Genomic DNA, 27,671 nt, shown 5'->3' with positions numbered 1-27,671 from the left:
GTTATAGTAATAGAAAAAAATCGTTATAAAAGTTTGTATGGCAACAAAACAGTGATAACATCCTCAAAGTGTTTATTGAACCTGTATCTGAGATTGTCACCTAGATTGACAAATATTAAATCCCATTAGTCATCTATTTAAGCGAAAAACATCACAAGTGTGATCCGAAAAAATTTAAATTTCTCAAAAAAAATATTGTTGGTTTTGGCGCTCATAAAGTTTAATTCAATAATATTTTGTATAAGTACTTCCTTAATAAGAATAATCAAAAGGTTTAGTTTCATCTAAAGTACTATAATAGGTATAGAGTAATTCTTTAACTTTTTATCAAAGTACTTTAGATTAAGTTGAATTTGAAGTATTATAGGTCACAAAAGTTATGAAATTTTGTTGCCACCATTTTTGCAAATAAAAAGTTTAATAATAATAAACAACAACTAGTTTTTTTCATATGTTTACCGGAAATTAATTAAAAATGGAGAGAAAATTATGTGCACTTAAATTTAATAACAAAAATGGGATCGCTAAGGTCAGAGAGCAACATGAAGTGTTTAATATCTCTGAGATTATCACGATTATTTGTCACCTATAAGTAGAGAATTTTCCAGTTCAGTTTAAACATTGCCAACAATGATGTTCAAGTGAGTACTCAGCTACAAAATGAGCAAAAAGTAATTTTCCATAGGTCTTTATTTTTTGTAATCACTTTGGTGGTAACACAGAGCCTTGCAGCCGACCATAACACTTTCAAAGATTGTAGCCGAGTTGATTTTTGCACGTAAGTACCAAACATTCCTTCAACAGAAATCGGTAAAAACACTTGAAAAATTGTTAGTAATTTACGAACAAGACAACCATCAAATGACTATTCGGTAGATCCTGACACCATCACCACTAATGCAAACACGCTCAGTGCTACTCTTAGACCTAACAGTGGTGGTACCGACCTGGTACTCACCCTTACAGGCCTCCAGGAAGACACTTTCCGGGTAAAAATAAAGGAAGTTGATTCAGGACGGTACGAGCTGGTTGATGTTCTCGATGGAGAACCAAAACCAACCGAGTAAGTTGTTACCAAATCAAAAAAAAATCAAATAATTTTGCAAAAGTTTCAACGGTGTGGCACGCGATGATACGTCCATAACAGTCTCAACAAACTCAAATTCGAACTCAGCCCGTGTCACATTCTCGCCATTTAGTATCGAGTTCAGTAAAGACGGGCTTTTGGAGGTGGTTTTCGATGGCGATAAACTAACTTTACTTGAGGTAGTACCAATGTTCTGTCTAAATCCCACATTAGAAGAATCACAGTTCCATAACTTGAATATTATTAAAGATATTAACTTTTTCTGCGGTTTATAAAATATTGCAGTATATATACAGAGTGTTTTAATATTAAAAAAACACTAAAGTTACGTTTTTTCAAATGGAACATCCTAAATTTTATTGCATTTTTGGACGTAGTTTTTAATACTCATGATTTTAATCTAAACTTGTGTTAGTCGATTCTGCTTAGTTTTTGAAATAATTTGATTTTTTTGACAAAAACACGCTTTTTTTAAAAATTCATTACATAAAAACTAAGAATCTCAGAAAAGTAGAACTTTCACCACTTTAATAAAGGATGTTCAAACATAACGGAATTATAATTTTTATTAGCTTACTGCAATCAAGAACATAAAAAATGAAGAGGTTTGTTGCAAGTTGAATAACTTCAAAAATTTAAATGGAACACCCAATTTTTTATTTTTGCATCTAAAAGACCTTTAAATTGTCTCTCTAAAAACATTAATAGTTAAGTGTCTTTTGCTGATTATTCAAAAGATATTTAACATTAAACATTAAAAAAATGACTAACTATTGTTTCAGTAGCCGAAAAGTGAAATTTTCTGATAATAACAACTTTATGTTACCCCTAAGCCATTATTTGCCAATTATTACAGTGAAATAACTAAAGTTTTAATATTTTTGGCGAATTTTTAATTCCCGTATAAACTCCATCAAGTGGTCTGGGGTGGAGTTGCTATGGTTATGGTATGGTTACTATGGTAACAACAATGGTCATGAATAGTGTGCATTGTTGTTGAAATTAACTTTTAAAGTGAAATATCTTTCTAGTTATTAACTTTAGACATTTGAAACTTTATGTTTTTAGCTAGACAATTTAATAATCTTTGAGAAGCAAGAACAAAAAATAGGATGTTCCATTTAACTTTTTCAAGTTATTCAACTTTTAACAAACTTCTTAATTTTTTTATGTTTCTAATTGCATTGCGCCAAACAATTGGAACAGATTTAAGTTTGAACTTTTCCCTATAAAGTGTTGAAAGTCCGACTGTTCTACAGTTCTCCGTTTTTGTGTAATAAATTTTTAAATAAAACGTTTTTTTGTCAAAAAAATCAAATTATTTCAAAAACTAACCAGAATCGACCGATACAAGTTTAAAATAAAATCATCAGTATTAAATGCTACGTCTAAAAATGCAAAACAACTTTATAACGCAACTATAATCTAGAAAAAAAAATTAATATCTTTAATAATAAACAAGTTATGGACTGGTGTTATTTTTATCAGCTTTCCCTATCCTCTATAAAATAAAAATTTATAATAATAATAATAATAATAATAATAATAATAATAATAATAACTTTATTGACGCTAAGAAGCATTTACAATAACATAAGTAACGCAAAAAAAAACAATTACACTTTCATATTCATAACACAATCTGCTCTAAATCTGTACAAGGAAGAACCAAAAAAATCTATTTTGCTGGCATATTTATTTGCTTCCAAGAATAAACTATTAAGTGGTGAATTATAGGAATAATTGTGTTTATTCTTGTAAACAAAAAATAATTCCGGACATCTAACATTTACCAATGATACATTAAAATTAATTTTACATATTATGTCTGGTAAATCTAATTGGCTGTTAACCAATTTAAACATAAAACAAAGTTTATGTAGCGTACGCCTTTTTTCTAGGGGTATAATAGATAGATAGGATGACACATCATCTAAGCTATTCAAAATAACATTATTAGTAGACAGTTTGTATTTAGCATATTTTAGAAAACTAGTCTGCACAGCCTCTAATTGATCTGTATAAGTAATATATATAGGCGACCAAACGATGCAGCTATATTCAAGAATAGAACGGACCATAGAGTTATAGAGTATTGTGACTGACCTAATATTGCGAAAATCAGCCGTCCATCTTTTTATACACCCCAACATTTTTCTGCTTTTAGATAGGATGTAATCATAATGATATGTAAATAAAAGTTTTGTATCCAAAAATACTCCAAGATCTTTTATAAAATTAATTTCATTTAATTCGATTGAATTTAGCATATATGAGTGTCTATTGGGATGTATTTTACGGCTAAAGCACATTGTCTTACATTTATCGGTGTTAAACTCCATGCCATTGCTTTTACACCAACCTTCAAGAGCTTTGATATCTTCTTGTAAGATCTTTATATCTTTATAAGATTTTATTACCCTATACATCTTTAGATCGTCAGCATACAATAGGTACTTAGATTTTATAACACTGCCAACATCGGTAATAAATATGTTAAAAAGTAAAGGGCCAAGTATGGAGCCCTGAGGCACACCAGAGGTTACTTTAATGACAAAATATTTAAAGCCTTTTATTGAAACAGTTTGCGTTCGATGAGTAAGATAGTTTCTGATCCAAGATAAAAATGGATCGCTTATACCATTTAACTTATGTAATAATACAGAGTGGCTAACCGATCATTATCTATCATTATCATTATACGCTCAATACGTCTAATGTGGGGATTAGACGGAACAAAATAATTTTGAAAAATTTTGAAAAAAAAAATCAAAATTGTCTTAGACGGAAGTTAACGCCCCGTTCAGTTTCGGCGTAAAATTCCCACAAGCCGTCCAACTTTACGGCATTCACGAACACTGCGAAACCCTAGCTTTGAAAAACACAGCACCAGGTGGTACCGACCCGTACCGTCTCAAAAACTCAGACGTTGGTGGGTTTGAAATTGAGTCACCCATGGCTCTTTATGGCTCAATCCCGGTGTTATACGGACATGGGTAAGTCAAAAAAACCCACCTTGGTACTGAAAAAAAAATTATTTATGTGGGCTTTAATTTTTTCAATCTAGCCCTAAAGCCACTTCTGGAGTGTTCCTCCATAACGCGGCCCAACAATGGGTGGAAACCACGAGTTCAAGTGCCGGTACCACCCAGGCCTACTTTATGACAGAAGCTGGGTGCCTCGACTTGTTCGTTTTGCTGGGTCCTACACCCACACAAGTCGTACGACAGTACACCCAGCTGACTGGTACCGCCCATCTGCCCCAGATCTGGGTGCTAGGGTACCACCAGTCGCGGTACAGTTACGACACCCAGGAACTGGTCAAAGACGTGGCTGCGAACTTTGACAGTCACAATTTCCAGTTGGATGCAATTTGGCTGGACATTGACTACACCGACGGGTTCAAGTACTTCACTTGGAACCCTGACACGTTCAGCGATCCGGTGGAAATGCAAAACGTGCTCAATGGTACTAACAAGAAGCTAGTGACCATTATTGACCCCCATATTAAAGTTGAGGAGGGCTATAATGTGTACGATGGGGCTTTGGCCAAGGATTTGTTCGTGAAAAATGCAGATGGGTCGGTTTTTCAAGGCTCGTGTTGGCCGGGACTTAGCAGTTATATGGATTTTTTGAACCCGGAAGCTAGGGATTTTTATGGGAGTATGTACTCGTATGAGAATTTTCAAAGTACGACTGCTACTCTCGCCGGGATTTGGAACGACATGAATGAACCCTCAGTGTTTGACAATAGCTTGGAAATGACTCTGCCGGCAGACGCCATCCACCATGGCAATGTCAAGCACCAGGAAATCCACAACATTTATGGATTCCTCCATGTAATAAGCGCTTGAATGGGGGGAAAGTCACTAGTTAAATTTTTAATACTTTAAAAAATACATTTAAGTGACTTTCCCTTCACGACTAACTAAGGATATGAAACGACGTACAAATAAAACGTCCACGGCCTCGATAGTTCCGACAATGTCGCCAGAGGCGCACTTGTTCCATTACCGTCCAAATTTATAAAAAGTGTTGTAATGAAATAACGGTTAGCACCAGGCGAATAAAAAAATACAGGCAGATAGGGCACCAAATTCTCAATAATCGGAGATTAAAATAGTGCAAAAATTATATCTTGAACTGTATTTAAAAAAATTTCAAAGTTTTACCAATTTGCACTCTGCCCCATATTTTTCAAAACGCTGCGAATACGGTTACAGATACAAGAAAAATGTTCAGAGGAAAGTTGTAGAGAATTAAATTTCCTTTAAAAAAGTCCGCGAGACCATATCCCTATCTTCAACCATTTAGGCCCCAAAGTCATTCAAAGACTCTCAAGTGTCGGATTTCCTTCATTTTGCCGGTGGTCAAGTATTGGAAAATTAATTTATACCTAAACCGTTGAAGATAGACATTTCGTGTCGCGGACTTTTTTGTAGAGAATTTAATTCTCTACAGCCTTGTGCCTTTCAATTTTTTGTATCTTCAACCGTATTCGCTGCGTTTGCAAAAAGAACGCAATAATTCTAAGCGACATTTTTTTGCGCACCGTCGTCCATTTATTAAAAGGCTGCGAATACGGTTAAAGATACAAAAAAGTGAAAGGGACGACGTTGTAGAGAATTAAATTTGCTACAAAAAAGTCCGCGACACCATATTTCCATCTTCAACTGTTTGGGTACAAATTCACTTTCCCGTACTTGACCACCGACAAAATGGCGGAAATCCGTCGCTTGAGCATCTTTGAACGTCTCCAAAAACTAAACCGTTGAAGATAAAGACATGGTCTCGCTGACTTTTTTAAAGCAAATTTAATTCTCTACAACCTCGTCTCTTTCACTTTTTTGTATCTTCAACCGTATTTTCATAAAGAACACAAATTGATAATTCTAAGCAGTAATTTTTTGGGCATCGTCGCCTATTTATCAAAACGCTGCGAATACTGTTGAAGATACAACAAAAGTGTAAGGAACAAAGTTGTAGAGAATTAAATTTGCTACAAAAAAGTCCGCGACACCATATTTCCATCTTCAACGGTTTGGGTACAAATTCACTTTCCCGTACTTGACCACCGGCAAAATGGCGGAAATCCGTCGCTTGAGCATCTTTGAACGTCTCCAAAACCTAAACCGTTGAAGATAAACATATGGTCTCGCTGACTTTTTTAAATCAAATTTAATTCTCTACAACCTCGTCTCTTTCACTTTTTTGTATCTTCAACCGTATTTGCAAAAAGAACGCAGATTGATAATTCTAAGCGGTAATTTTTTGGGCATCGTCGCCTATTTATCAAAACGCTGCGAATACTGTTGAAGATACAACAAAAGTGTAAGGAACAAAGTTGTAGAGAATTAAATTTGCTACAAAAAAGTCCGCGACACCATATTTCCATCTTCAACTGTTTGGGTACAAATTCACTTTCCCGTACTTGACCACCGACAAAATGGCGGAAATCCGTCGCTTGAGCATCTTTGAACGTCTCCAAAACCTAAACCGTTGAAGATAAACATATGGTCTCGCTGACTTTTTTAAATCAAATTTAATTCTCTACAACCTCGTCTCTTTCACTTTTTTGTATCTTCAACCGTATTTGCAAAAAGAACGCAGATTGATAATTCTAAGCGGTAATTTTTTGGGCATCGTCGCCTATTTATCAAAACGCTGCGAATACTGTTGAAGATACAACAAAAGTGTAAGGAACAAAGTTGTAGAGAATTAAATTTGCTACAAAAAAGTCCGCGACACCATATTTCCATCTTCAACGGTTTGGGTACAAATCCACTTTCCCGTACTTGACCACCGACAAAATGGCGGAAATCCGTCGCTTGAGCATCTTTGAACGTCTCCAAAACCTAAACCGTTGAAGATAAACATATGGTCTCGCTGACTTTTTTAAATCAAATTTAATTCTCTACAACCTCGTCTCTTTCACTTTTTTGTATCTTCAACCGTATTTGCAAAAAGAACGCAGATTGATAATTCTAAGCGGTAATTTTTTGGGCACCGTCGCCTATTTATCAAAACGCTGCGAATACGGTTGAAGATACAACAAAAGTGTAAGGAACAAAGTTGTAGAGAATTAAATTTGCTACAAAAGAGTCCGCGACACCATATTTCCATCTTCAACGGTTTGGGTACAAATTCACTTTCCCGTACTTGACCACCGGCAAAATGGCGGAAATCCGTCGCTTGAGCATCTTTGAACGTCTCCAAAACCTAAACCGTTGAAGATGGAAATATGGTCTCGCTGACTTTTTTAAAGCAAATTTAATTCTCTACAACCTCGTCTCTTTCACTTTTTTGTATCTTCAACCGTATTTTCATAAAGAACACAAATTGATAATTCTAAGCAGTAATTTTTTGGGCATCGTCGCCTATTTATCAAAACGCTGCGAATACTGTTGAAGATACAACAAAAGTGTAAGGAACAAAGTTGTAGAGAATTAAATTTGCTACAAAAAAGTCCGCGACACCATATTTCCATCTTCAACGGTTTGGGTACAAATCCACTTTCCCGTACTTGACCACCGACAAAATGGCGGAAATCCGTCGCTTGAGCATCTTTGAACGTCTCCAAAACCTAAACCGTTGAAGATAAACATATGGTCTCGCTGACTTTTTTAAATCAAATTTAATTCTCTACAACCTCGTCTCTTTCACTTTTTTGTATCTTCAACCGTATTTGCAAAAAGAACGCAGATTGATAATTCTAAGCGGTAATTTTTTGGGCACCGTCGCCTATTTATCAAAACGCTGCGAATACGGTTGAAGATACAACAAAAGTGTAAGGAACAAAGTTGTAGAGAATTAAATTTGCTACAAAAGAGTCCGCGACACCATATTTCCATCTTCAACGGTTTGGGTACAAATTCACTTTCCCGTACTTGACCACCGGCAAAATGGCGGAAATCCGTCGCTTGAGCATCTTTGAACGTCTCCAAAACCTAAACCGTTGAAGATGGAAATATGGTCTCGCTGACTTTTTTAAAGCAAATTTAATTCTCTACAACCTCGTCTCTTTCACTTTTTTGTATCTTCAACCGTATTTTCATAAAGAACACAAATTGATAATTCTAAGCAGTAATTTTTTGGGCATCGTCGCCTATTTATCAAAACGCTGCGAATACTGTTGAAGATACAACAAAAGTGTAAGGAACAAAGTTGTAGAGAATTAAATTTGCTACAAAAAAGTCCGCGACACCATATTTCCATCTTCAACGGTTTGGGTACAAATCCACTTTCCCGTACTTGACCACCGACAAAATGGCGGAAATCCGTCGCTTGAGCATCTTTGAACGTCTCCAAAACCTAAACCGTTGAAGATAAACATATGGTCTCGCTGACTTTTTTAAATCAAATTTAATTCTCTACAACCTCGTCTCTTTCACTTTTTTGTATCTTCAACCGTATTTGCAAAAAGAACGCAGATTGATAATTCTAAGCGGTAATTTTTTGGGCACCGTCGCCTATTTATCAAAACGCTGCGAATACGGTTGAAGATACAACAAAAGTGTAAGGAACAAAGTTGTAGAGAATTAAATTTGCTACAAAAGAGTCCGCGACACCATATTTCCATCTTCAACGGTTTGGGTACAAATTCACTTTCCCGTACTTGACCACCGACAAAATGGCGGAAATCCGTCGCTTGAGCATCTTTGAACGTCTCCAAAACCTAAACCGTTGAAGATAGAGATATGGCCTCGCTGACTTTTTTAAAGCAAATTTAATTCTCTACAACTTTCTCCTGAACATTTTTCTTGTATCTTTAACCGTATTCGCAGCGTTTTGAAAAATACGAGACGAAGCGCAAATTTTGAATTTGACACACGATTTGGGGCGCCCTCACTTTGTCTCTCGTTTCGTCTCCTAAGTCATAGTCCTCCGTATTCACGCCCAAAATTCCAGACAATGTCAACCCACAAAGGCCTCCTGGAGCGTGACAATGCCACCAAACGTCCCTTCATCCTAACTCGCTCCCACTTTGCCGGTTCCCAACGATTTGCCGCCATCTGGACCGGTGATAACACCGCAGATTGGCCTTATCTCTTAGCCGAAGTCCAGGAATGTCTAAACTCAAATATTCTGGGAATCGTCCTCTGTGGCTCAGACGTTGGCGGTTTTTTCAACAACCCTTCAAACGAACTTTACGAAAGGTGGTACCAACTTGGTGCTTGGCTCCCTTTCTTCCGAGCTCATTCGACTAAAGACGCCGAACGGCGGGAGCCCTATCTCAAGCCTGAGGACACTCAAGGTGTGGTCAGGACGGCCCTCCAGACCAGATACAAGCATTTGCCAGTGTGGTACACTTTGGCGTTTGAACATACGATAACAGGGGACCCAATTGTTCGGCCACTTTTCTACCAATATCCAGAAGATGTCAGTGTTTATAAAATCGATGACCAACTTCTTCTGGGACGCGATATCCTGGTGAGGGCTGTGGCAGAAGCGGGGGTTGAATCTGTTGATGTTTATTTTCCTGGTGGTGGAAACGAAGTTTGGGTTTCCGAAACCAGTGATGATGTACAGGCTGGCAATGGGAAAGTTGCGATTCCAGTGACCAGAGAAAATGTAAATGATCAGTTTCCGAAATTTTGATAATAATAACAACTCTTTCCTAGATTCCTGTTTATTACAGAAGGGGAGGAATCGTTGTGAGGAAAGATACAGTTAGGTCAAATACTGCAGAAATGGCGAGTGATTCTTTTACAATCTATTATACAGTCGATGAGGTGCTTCATTACAATTAATGTTTCATGGTAATTAGGCACTTTAATGATTTCAGAATAACACAGCACATGGGACTCTCTATATTGACGATGGTGTCAGTTTCAAATATCGGGATGAAAATGATTACACGTATGTTAATATTGAAGTTTCAGGAGACAATGTTACAATTTCGTAGGTCAAAAATATTTTTTTTTTAACTTTTGTGAATTTTTTCTATTTTTAGAAACATTCAAGGTGACGGCAATTATCCCGTAATTATTGAAAAAATTGTGCGTCGAGATATCGTTCAAATGCCTGAAGGAAGTCAGTCTGGACGATACAAAGAAATTGTCCACACTACAGACGCTTCTGGACAGTTATTAAAAAATGTTAAGATTGATCCGAAAAATAAAACTGTATTGAGACTTAAATAAAATGATTTTTCCATGATCTGTGTTTATTATCTTCATGATTCTGATCTTTAATTTAATAAATCCCTTGAGAAAGTTAATTTTTGGTAAATTTTTTTTGTTCTAGTTTACTAAAAACAAGTAAAAACGTCTTTAGATCCTCAAAATTTGCAAAAATAAAGTCAAGAAAGAAACACTTGATTTTTAGCCTAAATGTGTGTTTAACTCTTCAGAACTTGCCATTTTGACGTAATTCTGTGATTAATTGGCTCAATTTTTAAGAAATTTTGCATAATTTTTTGCTGAATAAACGCTTAGAAAAGGTAAATTTTTACCATTTTTGACCAAATTTGGTGTTTTTTTTGTTGTAGTTTAATAAAAACAAGAAAAAAAATTGAATTTTGGTCTAAAAACGTGTTTAAATCTTCATAACTTTCAAAAATAATGTCATTTTTGACTTAATTTTGTGATTTATTGGCTTGATTTTTAAAAATTTTGTGTAATAATTAAGTTTTTACTGAGTAAACGCTTAGAAAAAGTCAATTTTTGGTCATTTTTTTGTTCTAGTTTACTAAAAACAAGAAGATAAACATGATTTTTGGTGTAAAAACGTCTTTAGATCCTCAAAATTTGCACAAATAAAGTCATTTTTGATATAATTCTGTGATTTATTGGCTTAATTTTTAAGAAATTTTGCGCAATAATTGAGTTTTTGCCAATTTAAAAATTTAGAAAAGGTAAGTTTTTGGCCATTTTTGACCCAATTTGGTGATTTTTTCGTTCTAGTTTAATAAAAACAGAAAGAAACACTTGATTTTTAGCCTAAATGTGTGTTTAAATCTTCAGAACTTGCAAAAATAATATCATTTTGACGTAATTCTGTGATTAATTGGTTTAATTTTTAAGAAATTTCGCATAATTTTTTGCTGAATAAACGCAAATTTTTACCATTTTTGACCAAATTTGGTGACTTTTTTGTTGTAGTTTAATAAAAACAAGAAAAAAACTTGAATTTTGGTCTAAAATCGTGTTTAAATCTTCATAACTTTCAAAAATAATGTCATTTTTGACTTAATTCTGTGATTTATTGGCTTAATTTTTAAAATTTTGTGTAATAATTAAGTTTTTACTGAGTAAACGCTTAGAAAAAGTGAATTTTTGGTCATTTTTTTGTTCTAGTTTACTAAAAACAAGAAGATAAACATGATTTTTGGTGTAAAAACGTCTTTAGATCCTCGAAATTTGCAAAAATAAAGTCATTTTTGACATAATTCTGTGATTTATTGGCTTAATTTTTAAGAAATTTTGCGCAATAATTGAGTTTTTGCCAATTTAAACGCTTAGAAAAGGTAAGTTTTTGGCCATTTTTGACCTAATTTGGTGATTTTTTTCGTTCTAGTTTAATAAAAACAGAAAGAAAAATTTGATTTTTAGCCTAAATGTGTGTTTAAATCTTCAGAACTTGCCATTTTGACGTAATTCTGTGATTAATTGGCTTAATTTTTAAGAAATTTTGCATAATTTTTTGCTGAATAAGCGCTTAGAAAAGGTAAATTTTTACCATTTTTGACCAAATTTGGTGATTTTTTTGTTGTAGTTTAATAAAAACAAGAAAAAAAATTGAATTTTGGTCTAAAAACGTGTTTAAATATTCATAACTTTCAAAAATAATGTCATTTTTGACTTAATTTTGTGATTTATTGGCTTAATTTTCAAAAATTTTGTGTAATAATTAAGTTTTTACTGAGTAAACGCTTAGAAAAAGTAAATTTTTGGTCATTTTTTTTGTTCTAGTTTACTAAAAACAAGAAGATAAACATGATTTTTGGTGTAAAAATGTCTTTAGATCTTCAAAATTTGCAAAAATAAAGTTAATTTTTGACATAATTCTGTGATTTATTGGCTTAATTTTTAAAAAATTTTGCGCAATAATTGAGTTTTTGCCAATTTAAAAGCTTAGAAAAGGTAAGTTTTTGGCCATTTTTTACCTCATTTGGTGATTTCTTTCGTTCTAGTTTAATAAAAACAGAAAGAAAAACTTGATTTTTAGCCTAAATGTGTGTTTAAATCTTCAGAACATGCAAAAATAATGGCGCTTTTGACATTATTCAGTGGTTTATTGACTGAGTTTTTAAGAAATTTGACGCAATAACAGGGTTTTTGGTGAATAAACGCTTAAAAAAAATAAATTTTTGATTATTTTTGACCAAATTTGGTGATTTTTTCGTAAAAACAAGAAAAAACTTTTCTTGGTCTAAAAAACCATCAAGAAAAACTTACTTTTGCAACAAATAAATATGATACTTGAAATTTTTCTCGATAGCTCCAACAGTTTCGCCGTAATCGGCGGTAGAAAAATGAAAAAAAAGTGAAAATTTCAACATGTTCTTGGCATTGGAAACTATCTGACTTTGAACCAAAAACCAGAAAAGCATCAGAATTTGTTTTAAATTATTTATCTTCTTGTAAAAACACGAAACCGCTCCAAACCACGGATCCGATTACAGAGGCGTTTTTAATTTGTCATTAAGAAAATTCGTAACTTGAAAATTAAAAATTTTAGCAAAAAACGGTTTGTTCTAGCGATTTCTATGGTTCATTTTACATTAATTTTTTACATTTTACAAAAAGAAAAGTTGCAGAAACCGTATTAAAACTCAAATAAAAAAAAAAGTTTTCTTCAGATAATTACAGTTTATTGAAACGACACAATCACAATCCAAGCTTTATACTAACAGGTTCATCATAATTAAACTTCAAATTTTTGAGCAGCTGTCCATTGGCATCAGTTTTGTGAACGGTTTTAACGTACCGTCCCGGTTTTCCTAAACAAAAAATCTAAATCTAAACCAACAAATTAATTGTTAATGTTAAAAGTACCATTTTGTGGCTCCTGCACAATCCGATGTATTATAACTTCGTCAATAACAAAATCAAACCCGTCAGGATTAGAATCCTCGTCGATTTTCCTGAAAATAGAGCTAAAAATTTACGAAAAATCGCCCCAAGGGCACGATTACGTTAGTGCCACGTTCACGTCATCCATGTCAATCCTCAAATAGTTGTACTGCTTGTTATTGGCGTAATTATACGAGGTGAAGTCGTCCAAAAACACGGTGCCAGTTGATTGGTTCCTCTAAAATTGTTATTATTTATTTATAAAGATTGTTATCTTTAGTACCCTGTCTAAACAGGCATTAATGGTGTAACCATCATTAGCCATTTCGTCGGTACTTAGTCTAACTAGGTCTTTCCGAACTATGACACTCCCCACTCGGTAGAAAACTGGAATCTGACACCAGTTTATGGAAAAATCGTGCAAATTTCAGCCAACAAACCGATTTTATATCAACTGGAACATCAACATCGGTAGTTCCTTCGTAAACTTCGGTACTATCAACTGGCATCCAGTGTTCATTCTCGCTACCTGGGAAATGAACAGTTACTGTCTCAACCCCCGGTTCGGCAACAGCTCGCACTAGAATGTCCCTCCCTACTAGAAGGTGGTTCCTTAGTTTAAAAGTCTCCAATTCGTACGAATAGTGATAAAAAAGGGGCCTTATAACCGGTACTTTGTTCCTCTCATGCTCGTAGAACAAAGTGTACCAAACTGGCAAATGCTGGTACCTCATTTGAATCGCCCCCCTGATAACCCCCTGCACCCCACTGTCAAAAAGATAAGGCTCCCGCCTTTGCGTATCCGAGCTCGCGTGAGCGCGGTAGAACGGCAACCAAGCGCCCGCCTGGTACCACCTTTGCAAAAGCTCCGTATCAGGATTACCACTGAACCCCCCAACATCAGCCCCACAAAACACCAGCCCCAGGAGATTAGCACCAAGACAACTGTCGTAACTGACGCTCAAGTACCCCCATCCAGCTGTGTTGTCCCCCGTCCAGATACCGGAGTACCTCTGAGTACCAGCAAAGTGCGCCCGTGTGAGGATAAAGGGGCGAGTGGTACCGTTATCACGGTCTAGTAGGCCTTGATGGGTCGACATGGTCTAAAATCACGGTTCAGGGTTTTGTGGAGGTCCAGGTGGTACCATTACGTGAAGCAGGCCGTAGATGTTGTGGATATCGCGGTGGGAGACGTTACCAAAGTGGAGGGAATCCCCCGGAAGGGTTTTTTCGATACTGTTGTCAAACACGGACGGTTCGTTCATGTCGTTCCAAATACCGGACAGTACCGGGGTCGAGTACGGGAATTTATCGTACGAATAGTAACTACCGTAGTACTGACGGGCGTCCGGGTTCAGAAAATCAATGTAACTGCTCAAGCCCGGCCAACAATCGCCTGAAATACAATTTTTGGCACACCTTGTATTAAAACCGAGTGGTACCTTCAAAAACACTGCCATTGGCCCGCTTCACAAAGTACCCTTTTTCCAAAGCCCCGTCATACACGTTGTACCCTTTTTCAACCTTAATATGTGGGTCTATGATTGCCACCAGGCGTTTGAACGCCGCTGAGATGTTTTTCTGCATTTCCACCGGATCGCTGTAAGTTGCTGGGTCCCAGGTAAAGTACTTCTTCCCATCTGTGTAATCAACATCAAGCCAGATCACGTCCAAGGGGAAATTGTACGTGGTAAAGTTGGCCACGACGTCCTTGACTTCCTCCTGGCTCATGTAACTCCAGCGTGACTGGTGGTACCCTAAAGTCCACAACTGGGCGAAGGTACAAGTGCTGGTACAGCTGGCACCAGAAGTAATGGCACAAACTTGAGAGACTGCTTTAAAATCGGACTATCTATGAAAATCTGACATTTTATTTGACAGTACTGTGAGTTGTATAAATAAATAAATAAAATACACTAAATAAATTTAGTGTATTTTAAATCACAAGACATTCTGTTAAAGCACATTTTTTTTATTATTAATTATTTTCAAACTTATATCTCGCTTATGGTTAGTCCTACATGAAAAATGCAATTAACTATTTTGTAGGAAATTTTATCAGCTTTAATTTTAGTAAAAAGATAAAAATTGATAGGAGTAACTGTTTTCGAGATATAAGCAAGAAACCAAAAAACTGTTACCTTAAATAAGCGCTTGCATATAAGCAAATTTAGTACTATTAGTATTATTATTATTAATGTTATTGTTATTAATATGACGACTAAAGACGACTCTGAAGACTTTGGTGACTTTTATGTCTTCTCCTTTTTCCTCTACTAAAGTGTTAGACTCAATTAATTTAGTTTAATTTCAGTTTTTCAAACATTTTATTTTAAAGCAAATTTTTGTTAAAGATTATTTATATCCAACTCTATAACTCGCTTATGGTTGGTCCTACAAGAAAAATGCAAATAATTATTTTGTAGGAAATTTTATCAGCTTTAATTTTAAAAGAAAGATAAAAATTGATAGGAGTAACTGTTTTCGAGATATAAGCAAAAAACCAATACGAAAACTGTAACTGTTACTGAACAAAAATGTAATTCAGTTTTCAATGTTTGAGACGAAGACGAAAATGCAGCATTTAAAAACGACTCTGAAGACTTCAGTGACCTTTATGTCACCTCCTTTTTCTTCTAATAAAGTATTGGACCCAATAAATTCTTTGTCTAAACATTTTTTAATACTCTTTCTAACTTATATCAACAATGCAAGCTGTTCGTTTTTTAAATAAATAATTGAATACGTTTTTATTGTTATTCTACTCATTGTCATTAGGTACAAAAGTCGGGTCTGTCTTTTTTGCATCCTTTTGATACACACTTTCTTATCAACAGAAATTATTTTCGACATTTTAAATTAATAAGCAACACAGCGAATTTTTGACAAGTCAGCGTCATAAAGACAGTACCTGACAGGACCTGAGGCCAACCTAACAAAAATATATCTACGCCTGCTGAGACTTTAAAACAATCGTGAACGGATAAAGTTGTCGGTTTTCCGGCACTGGGAGTGGATGGGTTGTGAAAATTGATAAATATTTCGTTCAAAATATAAAAAATTTTGACTACCGCACTTGAATTGTTTAGCGAAAGGAATCCAATTTTTGAATTGGAAAGTCTCAGAATACACGGTTAAAAACATTAAAAACACAAGTTGGCTTGATTCTGGGTTTTTGTCCAAAGTCAACAGTTTACAAAATACAACGTTTTTATTAATTTATTTATTTGTTTATTTATTTATTTGAAAAAAATTAACTTCTTAACGTCCTAATGGACGTTAAGAAGTTAATTTTTTTCAAAAAATGAGTTCAGGTTATTCAAAATTAAATTAATCGTGAATTAAAAATTCATTGCGATTAAATCGGATTTTGAGAGTAAGTCATCGCTTTAATTTTAAACAAATAAAAGAAGATCAATGTAAAATGGAAAGGCTTTTGCGCTTTACAAAGCAGGGTGTTTCGAGAATCATTTAAAAACACATTGTACCATGTAGCCTAATTTTTTATTACTACGATAGATTCCATAATTATTTGTTTATTATTATTATTTACTTTTTATATTATTTTTTTTTATAAAATTTGGCAAAATAAGTGTGTTCCTCATCCGAAACCATAATGAATTTAATGAAAATTGATGAAATATTTTGCAGAATAAGCAAAGATTTCGTCATTTTCGCTCAAAAACAAGTTACTGATAATAAAAAAACAAAATAATGCCACTTTTTTGTTATTATATGATAAACTTATTAAAATTTGGTATATGCTTAAATTGTATCCTTTCAGATGTTTATTAAATTTCTATCTCCATTTGTTCTTCCGATACAAGACTAACTTGATTTTTTTTAAATAGCAACAAGGGTCAAATTTAATATTTTTGAGAAAAGCATTTTTTTCTGAGTTCTATGGTAAAACACATGCATACCTTAATTTAATCGAAACTTAAAAAAAATCGAATATTTTGAAAAATGTAAAATCTTGTTAGCCTTGGAAATGTTGTCTTTATCTGTCGTTAGCTCATTAACCAAAAAATAAGTAAAAGTTAAAAATAATTGTTAAAATAACACTTTTAACGTTTTAATTAAGAAATTTTAAACACGGAATACTTGATTTTTATGCTACAAACGATGTTCAAACTGATTTCCACTAACTTCTTGGCTTTCTGTCTCCATGATAAACCAACATGAGAATTTTTTTCGCTCAGTTTTACTTAAATGTACTATTATTAAACTAATTATTACACCCAAGTTTAATTTTTGGCTAATATACAAGTGACGGATCGCTAATAACAGTATTTTCAAAGCTAACTTAGTTTTACTATTCCCGAAAATTTTTGAATTTTTATTTTTTTACATTTTAATAAAAGTAAAGGTGGGTAACATGTTTCATCATTGAATTCAGAAAAAAATGTTCTTTTAAAAATGATTAAATTTGACCCTTCGTGCCGTTTAAAACAATCAAGTTAGCCTTGAATTTTCAAAATAAATGACGTCAAAAATTTGAAAACTTTGAAATTAGCGACTCTGTATATTTAATTTTTGTTTCTTTGAAATAAATATGTTTTTCTTTTATGTATTGTTTTTTATGTGTTTTTGACAACTTTTTTAAATTTTAAAGATAAAATAGAAAATAAAATAGATAAATTAGAAAGTCCCTTGTGGATTCCCCAAATGATTGCTACCTCCCGAAGTGGTCATACTCATCAGTTATAAGCATTACAGTAAAAGCTCTCAACAACGGACACCGATGGGGAATCAAATTGTCCGTTGTAGAGGGATGTCCATTTCACTGTATTTTAGGACATGTGCATAAATAATGCTATTTTTAGTTTTTTCACTTCTCTACTTATTTTTCTGTTCGAAGAATATATTTTTTTTATCTTGTATTTATTTCTTTTAATAATTATAATTTTTTAACTTGTTTCTTTCTTATTTCTCCTCTTTTTTGCTTTTTTTCTTGTTTCTCTAGTTTTATAACTGTTTGTCTACCATTTTTGGGTAACTTCTGTTTGTTCTCATTTTCTTCCTACCCTTACTTCTTCTTTTAAATAATTATTGAATACTTTTCTTACTTTTTTTCGTATTTTATTTTATACTTATTTGATAGTTACAAGTTTTTATACTTTCAAATTTAATTTTATTTCAGTCTAAAATGGCAATTAAAGGAAACAATTTTTAGTGATAATTTAGTATGTATTTATCTTTTTTTTTTTGAGAAACTAGAAATTTGTGTTCAGATTATAGTTTCTTTACTATTAATTAACCCAAAACAAATTTCTTATGACAACTCACAGTACTGTCAAATAAAATGTCAGATTTTCATAGATAGTCCGATTTTAAAGCAGTCTCTCAAGCTTGTGCCATTACTTCTCGAGCAATAATTACCTGTGGTAGACGGAAAGTACCAGTGAGACTCAAATAGCGCTGGACCAAGTCCTCGGGCGAAGGCCCGATCATCACAAACAGGTCAAACATCCCACTTTCGACCATCACGTTGGCTTGGGTGTCCCATTGGCCGTTGGTAATGTCGTACCATTGCTCGGCCGCATTGTGCAGGAAAACGCCCGCATGGGAATAAGTCCTAGAACAGATGGTTACTGCAAATAGTTACAATTTTCCAGTGATACCCCCATCCATACAGCACAGGCACCGCCCCATACAGCGCCATGGGCGAGTCCAGCTCGTACCCGGCCACGTCCAGGTTCCGCAGCCTGTATGGGTCCGACCCATTGGTGTCCCGCAACGCCAAGCTATCGGCATGCTCATGAAGCCCGTAAAGTTGCAAAGCCGCCGGGAATTTGACATTGAATGCGAACGCTTGGTCCAGCGACTCGTCAAAAGTCAAGGTACTACCGTCAATCACCACCTGGTGCACTTGCACCAAGTAGAAGTTGACAACGAACGGGTCGTAGAAAATCTGGGCGGTGGTCTCGCCAACTTGGATGGTCACGTAATTGTCTTGTTGCAAGACGCCGTCAATGCTGGAAGCTTGCTTATTGCAATTACAGAGTTAACTAGATTCGAGAATCATTTAAAAACACATTGTACCATGTAGCCTAATCTTTTATTACTACGATAGATTCCATAATTATTTGTTTATTATTATTATTTACTTTTTATATTATTTTTTTTATAAAATTTGGCAAAATAAGTGTGTTCTATCTCCATTTGTTCTTCGGATACAAGGCTAACTTGATTTTTTTTAAATAGCAACAAGGGTCAAAATTAATATTTTTGAGAAGAGCATTTCTTTCTGAGTTCTATGGTATAACTTAAAAAAAATCGAAAATTTTGAAAAATGTAAAATCTTGTTAGCCTTGGAAATGTTGTCTTTATCTATCGTTAGCTCATTAACCAAAAAATAAGTAAAAGTTAAAATTAATTGTTAAAATAACACTTTTAACGTTTTAATTAAGAAATTTTAAACACGGAATACTTGATTTTTATGCTACAAACGATGTTCAAACTAATTTCCACTAATTTCTTGGTTTTCTGTCTCCATGATAAACCAACATGAGAATTTTTTTCGCTCAGTTTTACTTAAATGTACTATTATTAAACTAATTATTGCACCCAAGTTTAATTTTTGGCTAAAAGACAAGTGACGGATATCGCCTATAACGTATTTTCAAAGCTAACTTAGTTTTACTATTCCAGAAAATTTTTGAATTTTTATTTTTTTACATTTCAATAAAAGTAAAGGTGGGTATCATGTTTCATCATTGAATTCAGAAAAAAATGATCTTTAAAAAATGACCTTTCGTGCCATTTAAAAAAAATCAAGTTAGCCTTGAATTTTCAAAATAAATGACGATAAAAATTTGAAAAAGCTCTCAAATGATAGAATTTAAACACTTGAACTGTTCCCCAAATTTCAAGGTTTTCTGTTAAACCGTTCTGAAAATATTTAACTGTATCCATACTTTTTAGCGACTCTGTATATTTAGTTTTTGTTTCTTTGAAATAAATATTTTTTTCTTTTATGAATTGTTTTTTTATGTATTAAATTAAATTAAAGATGACAGAAGTGTAGAAATTTTAAGAAAGGTAGTGAATGTAAGCCAAAAAGACTGAACAAAGAAGAAAGAAAACAAAAGATAGTTAACTAGATTCGAGAATCATTTAAAAACACATTGTACCAGGTAGCCTAATTTTTTATTACTACGATAGATTCCATAATTATTTGTTTATTATTATTATTTACTTTTTATATTATTTTTTTTATAAAATTTGGCAAAATAAGTGTGTTCCTCATCCGAAACCATAATGAATTTAATGAAAATTGATGAATATTTTGCAGAATAAGCAAAGATTTCGTCATTTTCGCTCAAAAACAATTTACTGATAATAAAAAAACAAAATAATGCCACTTTTTTGTTATTTTATGCTAAACTTATTAAAATTTGGTATATGCTTAAGAGTATACAAATTGTATCGTTTCAGATGTTTATTAAATTTCTATCTCCATTTGTTCTTCGGATACAAGGCTAACTTGATTTTTTTAAATAGCAACAAGGGTCAAATTTAATATTTTTGAGAAGAGCATTTTTTTCTGAGTTCTATGGTACAACACATGCATACCTTACTTTAATCGAAACTTAAAAAAAATCGAAAATTTTGAAAAATGTAAAATCTTGTTAGCCTTGGAAATGTTGTCTTTATCTGTCGTTAGCTCATTAACCAAAAAATAAGTAAAAGTTAAAAATAATTGTTAAAATAACACTTTTAACGTTTTAATTAAGAAATTTTAAACACGGAATACTTGATTTTTATGCTGCAAACGATGTTCAAACTGATTTCCACTAATTGCTTGGTTTTCTGTCTCCATGATAAACCAACATGAGAATTTTTTTCGCTCAGTTTTACGTAAATGTACTATTATTAAACTAATTATTGCACCCAAGTTTAATTTTTGGCTAATATACAAGTGACAGACATCGCTAATAACAGTATTTTCAAAGCTAACTTAGTTTTACTATTCCAGAAAATTTTTGAATTTTTATTTTTTTACATTTTAATAAAAGTAAAGGTGGGTATCATGTTACATCATTGAATTCAGAAAAAAATGATCTTTTAAAAATGATTAAATTTGACGTTTCGTACCATTTAAAAAAAATCAAGTTAGCCTTGAATTTTCAAAATAAATGACGATAACAATTTGAAAAAGCTCTCAAATCGAAAATTTTGACAAATGTAAAATCTTATTAGTCAATCACCACCTGGTGCACTTGCACCAGGTAAAAGTTGACAACGAACGGCTCGTAGAAAATCTGGGCGGTGGTCTCGCCAACTTGGATGGTCACGTAATTGTCTTGTTGCTGGAAGCTTGCTTAGGTGGTACTTATCCCAGTACTGCAACTTACTGGGCTAGTTGGGGCTCGGCGACCAGAACGTCGTGGAGTTCGTATCGTGTCGAAGCTGTTTCTTTTATTCGCAGGCGGAAGGTGCGGTCGACTAGGGCCAGGAGTTCCAGTTGGAGGTCGGAGCCTTTTTTTGCTTTTAGAGTCATTTTTACGCTGCCATTGTCGTCGATTGTGATGGTTGAGGGGTCGACTGCGTATTTGTCGAAGGGTTGGCGGTTTCGTAACGTACTAAGACAGTTGGGTTAGTAAAAAAAAATTGTATTTTTTTTGGTGGCAATTACTTGCAAAATTCCACACGGGAGCAGTTTTTGAAAGTGTCATGGTCGGCAAAATGGCCAAGGGTTAAGCACGTGGCTAGAATAACTAGTCTACAAATTGGGGGGTTTGAGTAACTGGGTTAAAAGGTGGGGAAAAGTTACCTTAACATGCTTGTGGGTTTAGATAGACTAGGCTGGTGTTAGGATTAGGTGAATTTATATCAATTTTATTGGAAAAACACTTCAAGTGATTGGAGATAAAGTTTGTGTTTGATTTGAAGAATCATTCCAGTAAAAATTGGAATTGCGTTCACTATTTGGATTTTTTTGTGAAAGAGATAAATAAGATAACACCTGACAATGTTGACATGAAATTTTGTACAAAACCATCACGAATCCGATGTGAGAAGTTTTAATACAACTGTTTGAAAATCATGAGTTGGCCTAGTGATAATCAGGAATTGACTAAACCATTATTTTACATGCTTGTCAGCTGATTGTGATAATTTTTGGAAGTACTGAGTGTAAAGTTCTTAGTTAGTACTACTTAGTAAAAAACAGGGTGGTCCAAAAATAAAACAAAAAAATATTTATTTGAGCGTAGGACCCCCGACAAAGTTACGAGGTCAGCTAATTTCTAAAAAAATTTTATATTTGAATGCTTTTTTCGTATTCAGGTGTTTGGGAAAGAAACACAAAATTGCAAAAGTAAAAATATATTTGAACAAAATAATTACAATATAAGATTAATGTGAACAAGTTTTTCGTAATTGTTTTCCTAAACAAAATCATTTCAAAAACCTAACTAACAAATACATCGTTATGAAATACCGTTATCTGGTTTTTATCACTAGATTTTGATAACATTTATGACCAAAAGAAGCCCAAAAAGTCAAACGAACGAACCATAAAAAATCATAATTGTAAAATAAATCCGAAGTGAAAAAAAAAATAGAAAATAGAACAAATAATGAAAAATAAAAAATAAAGATAACATATAAAACAAACAGAGGATAGAAAAAATAGAAAATAGATTATACGAGATAGAAGACAAAAATTATTGAAGTATTTTTTGTTAATTCTATACAGTAAAATTTGGTATATGCTTAAGTGTATCGTTTCAGATGTTTATTATATTTCAATCTCCATCTGTTTTTCGGATACAAGGCTAACTTGATTTTTTTAAACGATTGTCATCTAGTCGTCTGTGAATTTCTCATGTAAAATTAGAAAATGCCGCTTCATATAACTAATGATAGGCATTTAGACAAAGTCTCCAGTTCGGAAATAAACATCGATAATAAAAGTGGTTTCTTACACGGTGTAGCATTTTGACGAAATATTTAAAAGAATTTAATTGAATTTCTCAACTGACATACTTGACATTTATTGACAATTGAGTGCTCTGCTCAATTTTTTTATATGTAAACCAATTACAGAGTTAACTAGATTCGAGAATCATTTGTACCATGTAGCCTAATTTTTCATTACTACGATAGATTCCATAATTATTTGTTTATTATTATTATTATTATTTACTTTTTATATTATTTTTTTATATAAAATTTGGCAAAATAAGTGTGTTCCTCATCCGAAACCATAATGAATTTAATGAAAATTGATGAATATTTTGCAGAATAAGCAAAGATTTCGTCATTTTCGCTCAAAAACAAGTTACTGATAATAAAAAACAAAATAATGCCACTTTTTTGTTATTTTATGCTAAACTTATTAAAATTTAGTATATGCTTAAGAGTATATAAATTGTATCGTTTCAGATGTTTATTAAATTTCTATCTCCATTTGTTCTTCGGATACAAGGCTAACTTGATTTTTTTTAAATAGCAACAAGGGTCAAATTTAATATTTTTGAGAAGAGCATTTTTTTCTGAGTTCAATGGTTTAACACATGCATACTTTCATTTAATCGAAACATAAAAAAAATCGAATATTTTGAAAAATGTAAAATCTTGTTAGCCTTGGAAATGTTGTCTTTATCTGTCGTTAGCTCATTAACCAAAAAATAAGTAAAAGTTGAAAATAATTGTTAAAATAACACTTTTAACGTTTTAATTAAGAAATTTTAAACACGGAATACTTGATTTTTATGCTACAAACGATGTTCAAACTGATTTCCACCAACTTCTGGGCTTTCTGTCTCCATGATAAACCAACATGAGAATTTTTTTCGCTCATTTTAACTTAAATGTACTATTTTTAAACTAATTATTGCACCCAAGTTTAATTTTTGGCTATTATATAAGTGACAGACATCGTTAATAACAGTATTTTCAAAGCTAACTTAGTTTTACTATTCCAGAAATTTTTTGAATTTTTATTTTTTTACATTTCAATAAAAGTAAAGGTGGGTATTATTTTACGTCATTGAATTCAGAAAAAAATGATCTTTTAAAAATGGTTAAATTTGACCTTTCGTACCATTTAAAAAAAATCAAGTTAGCCTTGAATTTTCAAAATAAATGACGATAAAAATTTGAAAAAGCTCTCAAATGATAGAATTTAAACACTTGAACTGTTCCCCAAATTTCAAGGTTTTCTGTTAAACCGTTCTGAAAATATTTAACTGTATCCATACTTTTTAGCGACTCTGTATATTTAGTTTTTGTTTCTTTGAAATAAATATTTTTTTCTTTTATGAAATGTTTTTTTATGTATTAAATTAAATTAAATTAAAGATGACAGAAGTATAGAAATTTTAAGAAAGGTAGTGAATGTAAGCCAAAAAGACTGAACAAAGAAGAAAGAAAACAAAAGATAGTTAACTAGATTCGAGAATCATTTAAAAACACATTGTACCAGGTAGCCTAATTTTTTATTACTACGATAGATTCCATAATTATTTGTTTATTATTATTATTTACTTTTTATATTATTTTTTTTATAAAATTTGGCAAAATAAGTGTGTTCCTCATCCGAAACCATAATAAATTTAATGAAAATTGATGAAATATTTTGCAGAATAAGCAAAGATTTCGTCATTTTCGCTCAAAAACAAGTTACAGATAATAAAAAAACAAAATAATGCCACTTTTTTGTTATTTTATGATAAACTTATTAAAATTTGGTATATGCTTAAATTGTATCGTTTCAGATGTTTATTAAATTTCTATCTCCATTTGTTCTTCAGATACAAGGCTAACTTGATTTTTTTTAAATAGCAACAAGGGTCAAGTTTAATATTTTTGAGAAGAGCATTTCTTTCTGAGTTCTATGGTATTACACATGCATACCTTAATTTAATCGAAACTTAAAAAAAATCGAAAATTTTGAAAAATGTAAAATCTTGTTAGCCTTGGAAATGTTGTCTTTATCTGTCGTTAGCTCATTAACCAAAAAATAAGTAAAAGTTAAAAATAATTGTTAAAATAACACTTTTAACGTTTAAATTAAGAAATTTTAAACACGGAATACTTGATTTTTATGCTACAAACGATGTTCAAACTGATTTCCACTAACTTCTTGGCTTTCTGTCTACATGATAAACCAACATGAGAATTTTTTTCGCTCAGTTTTACTTAAATGTACTATTATTTAACTAATTATTGCACCCAAGTTTAATTTTTGGCTAAAAGACAAGTTGCGGATATCGCCTATAACGTATTTTCAAAGCTAACTTAGTTTTACTATTCCAGAAAATTTTTTAATTTTTATTTTTTTACATTTCAATAAAAGTAAAGGTGGGTATCATGTTTCATCATTGAATTCAGAAAAAAATGATCTTTAAAAAATGACCTTTCGTGCCATTTAAAAAAAATCAAGTTAGCCTTGAATTTTCAAAATAAATGACGATAAAAATTTGAAAAAGCTCTCAAATGATAGAATTTAAACACTTGAACTGTTCCCCAAATTTCAAGGTTTTCTGTTAAACCGTTCTGAAAATATTTAACTGTATCCATACTTTTTAGCGACTCTGTATATTTAGTTTTTGTTTCTTTGAAATAAATATTTTTTTCTTTTATGAATTGTTTTTTTATGTATTAAATTAAATTAAAGATGACAGAAGTGTAGAAATTTTAAGAAAGGTAGTGAATGTAAGCCAAAAAGACTGAACAAAGAAGAAAGAAAACAAAAGATAGTTAACTAGATTCGAGAATCATTTAAAAACACATTGTACCAGGTAGCCTAATTTTTTATTACTACGATAGATTCCATAATTATTTGTTTATTATTATTATTTACTTTTTATATTATTTTTTTTATAAAATTTGGCAAAATAAGTGTGTTCCTCATCCGAAACCATAATGAATTTAATGAAAATTGATGAATATTTTGCAGAATAAGCAAAGATTTCGTCATTTTCGCTCAAAAACAATTTACTGATAATAAAAAAACAAAATAATGCCACTTTTTTGTTATTTTATGCTAAACTTATTAAAATTTGGTATATGCTTAAGAGTATACAAATTGTATCGTTTCAGATGTTTATTAAATTTCTATCTCCATTTGTTCTTCGGATACAAGGCTAACTTGATTTTTTTAAATAGCAACAAGGGTCAAATTTAATATTTTTGAGAAGAGCATTTTTTTCTGAGTTCTATGGTACAACACATGCATACCTTACTTTAATCGAAACTTAAAAAAAATCGAAAATTTTGAAAAATGTAAAATCTTGTTAGCCTTGGAAATGTTGTCTTTATCTGTCGTTAGCTCATTAACCAAAAAATAAGTAAAAGTTAAAAATAATTGTTAAAATAACACTTTTAACGTTTTAATTAAGAAATTTTAAACACGGAATACTTGATTTTTATGCTGCAAACGATGTTCAAACTGATTTCCACTAATTGCTTGGTTTTCTGTCTCCATGATAAACCAACATGAGAATTTTTTTCGCTCAGTTTTACGTAAATGTACTATTATTAAACTAATTATTGCACCCAAGTTTAATTTTTGGCTAATATACAAGTGACAGACATCGCTAATAACAGTATTTTCAAAGCTAACTTAGTTTTACTATTCCAGAAAATTTTTGAATTTTTATTTTTTTACATTTTAATAAAAGTAAAGGTGGGTATCATGTTACATCATTGAATTCAGAAAAAAATGATCTTTTAAAAATGATTAAATTTGACGTTTCGTACCATTTAAAAAAAATCAAGTTAGCCTTGAATTTTCAAAATAAATGACGATAACAATTTGAAAAAGCTCTCAAATCGAAAATTTTGACAAATGTAAAATCTTATTAGTCAATCACCACCTGGTGCACTTGCACCAGGTAAAAGTTGACAACGAACGGCTCGTAGAAAATCTGGGCGGTGGTCTCGCCAACTTGGATGGTCACGTAATTGTCTTGTTGCTGGAAGCTTGCTTAGGTGGTACTTATCCCAGTACTGCAACTTACTGGGCTAGTTGGGGCTCGGCGACCAGAACGTCGTGGAGTTCGTATCGTGTCGAAGCTGTTTCTTTTATTCGCAGGCGGAAGGTGCGGTCGACTAGGGCCAGGAGTTCCAGTTGGAGGTCGGAGCCTTTTTTTGCTTTTAGAGTCATTTTTACGCTGCCATTGTCGTCGATTGTGATGGTTGAGGGGTCGACTGCGTATTTGTCGAAGGGTTGGCGGTTTCGTAACGTACTAAGACAGTTGGGTTAGTAAAAAAAAATTGTATTTTTTTTGGTGGCAATTACTTGCAAAATTCCACACGGGAGCAGTTTTTGAAAGTGTCATGGTCGGCAAAATGGCCAAGGGTTAAGCACGTGGCTAGAATAACTAGTCTACAAATTGGGGGGTTTGAGTAACTGGGTTAAAAGGTGGGGAAAAGTTACCTTAACATGCTTGTGGGTTTAGATAGACTAGGCTGGTGTTAGGATTAGGTGAATTTATATCAATTTTATTGGAAAAACACTTCAAGTGATTGGAGATAAAGTTTGTGTTTGATTTGAAGAATCATTCCAGTAAAAATTGGAATTGCGTTCACTATTTGGATTTTTTTGTGAA

The 27,671-nt window shown here is 32.6% G+C and overlaps 3 protein-coding genes across 3 annotated transcripts; 1 reads left to right on the top strand and 2 right to left on the bottom strand.

The window, feature by feature from the left end:
- Positions 1 to 493: 493 nt before the first annotated feature.
- On the top strand, positions 494 to 10,246 carry LOC655466 (neutral alpha-glucosidase C). Its single transcript, XM_015984123.2, has 10 exons — positions 494 to 641; positions 686 to 778; positions 836 to 1,063; positions 1,110 to 1,266; positions 3,872 to 4,083; positions 4,155 to 4,926; positions 8,996 to 9,658; positions 9,709 to 9,819; positions 9,873 to 9,988; positions 10,041 to 10,246. Exons 1-10 carry the CDS (start codon positions 631 to 633, stop codon positions 10,228 to 10,230), a joined length of 2,553 nt encoding a protein of 850 aa, XP_015839609.1. The 5' UTR covers positions 494 to 630; the 3' UTR covers positions 10,231 to 10,246.
- Positions 10,247 to 12,880: 2,634 nt separating this feature from the next.
- On the bottom strand, positions 12,881 to 22,019 carry LOC655389 (neutral alpha-glucosidase C). The gene is made up of 12 exons (XM_961929.5): positions 21,884 to 22,019; positions 21,746 to 21,832; positions 21,465 to 21,692; positions 18,729 to 19,082; positions 18,487 to 18,682; positions 14,547 to 14,874; positions 14,256 to 14,500; positions 13,545 to 14,207; positions 13,388 to 13,498; positions 13,227 to 13,342; positions 13,087 to 13,175; positions 12,881 to 13,031 (listed from the first exon to the last, which is right to left on the bottom strand). Exons 1-12 carry the CDS (start codon positions 21,889 to 21,891, stop codon positions 12,919 to 12,921), a joined length of 2,538 nt encoding a protein of 845 aa, XP_967022.2. The 5' UTR covers positions 21,892 to 22,019; the 3' UTR covers positions 12,881 to 12,918.
- Positions 22,020 to 22,421: 402 nt separating this feature from the next.
- LOC135266835 (uncharacterized) lies at positions 22,422 to 27,636 on the bottom strand. Its single transcript, XM_064358156.1, has 3 exons — positions 27,500 to 27,636; positions 27,362 to 27,448; positions 22,422 to 27,308 (listed from the first exon to the last, which is right to left on the bottom strand). Exons 1-3 carry the CDS (start codon positions 27,505 to 27,507, stop codon positions 27,077 to 27,079), a joined length of 327 nt encoding a protein of 108 aa, XP_064214226.1. The 5' UTR covers positions 27,508 to 27,636; the 3' UTR covers positions 22,422 to 27,076.
- Between the last annotated feature and the right edge of the window lie 35 nt (positions 27,637 to 27,671).

Source organism: Tribolium castaneum, chromosome 7 (genome assembly GCF_031307605.1).
Source record: "Tribolium castaneum strain GA2 chromosome 7, icTriCast1.1, whole genome shotgun sequence".
Taxonomy (NCBI): domain Eukaryota; kingdom Metazoa; phylum Arthropoda; class Insecta; order Coleoptera; family Tenebrionidae; genus Tribolium; species Tribolium castaneum.
This window is presented reverse-complemented; position numbering and strand designations above follow the sequence as displayed.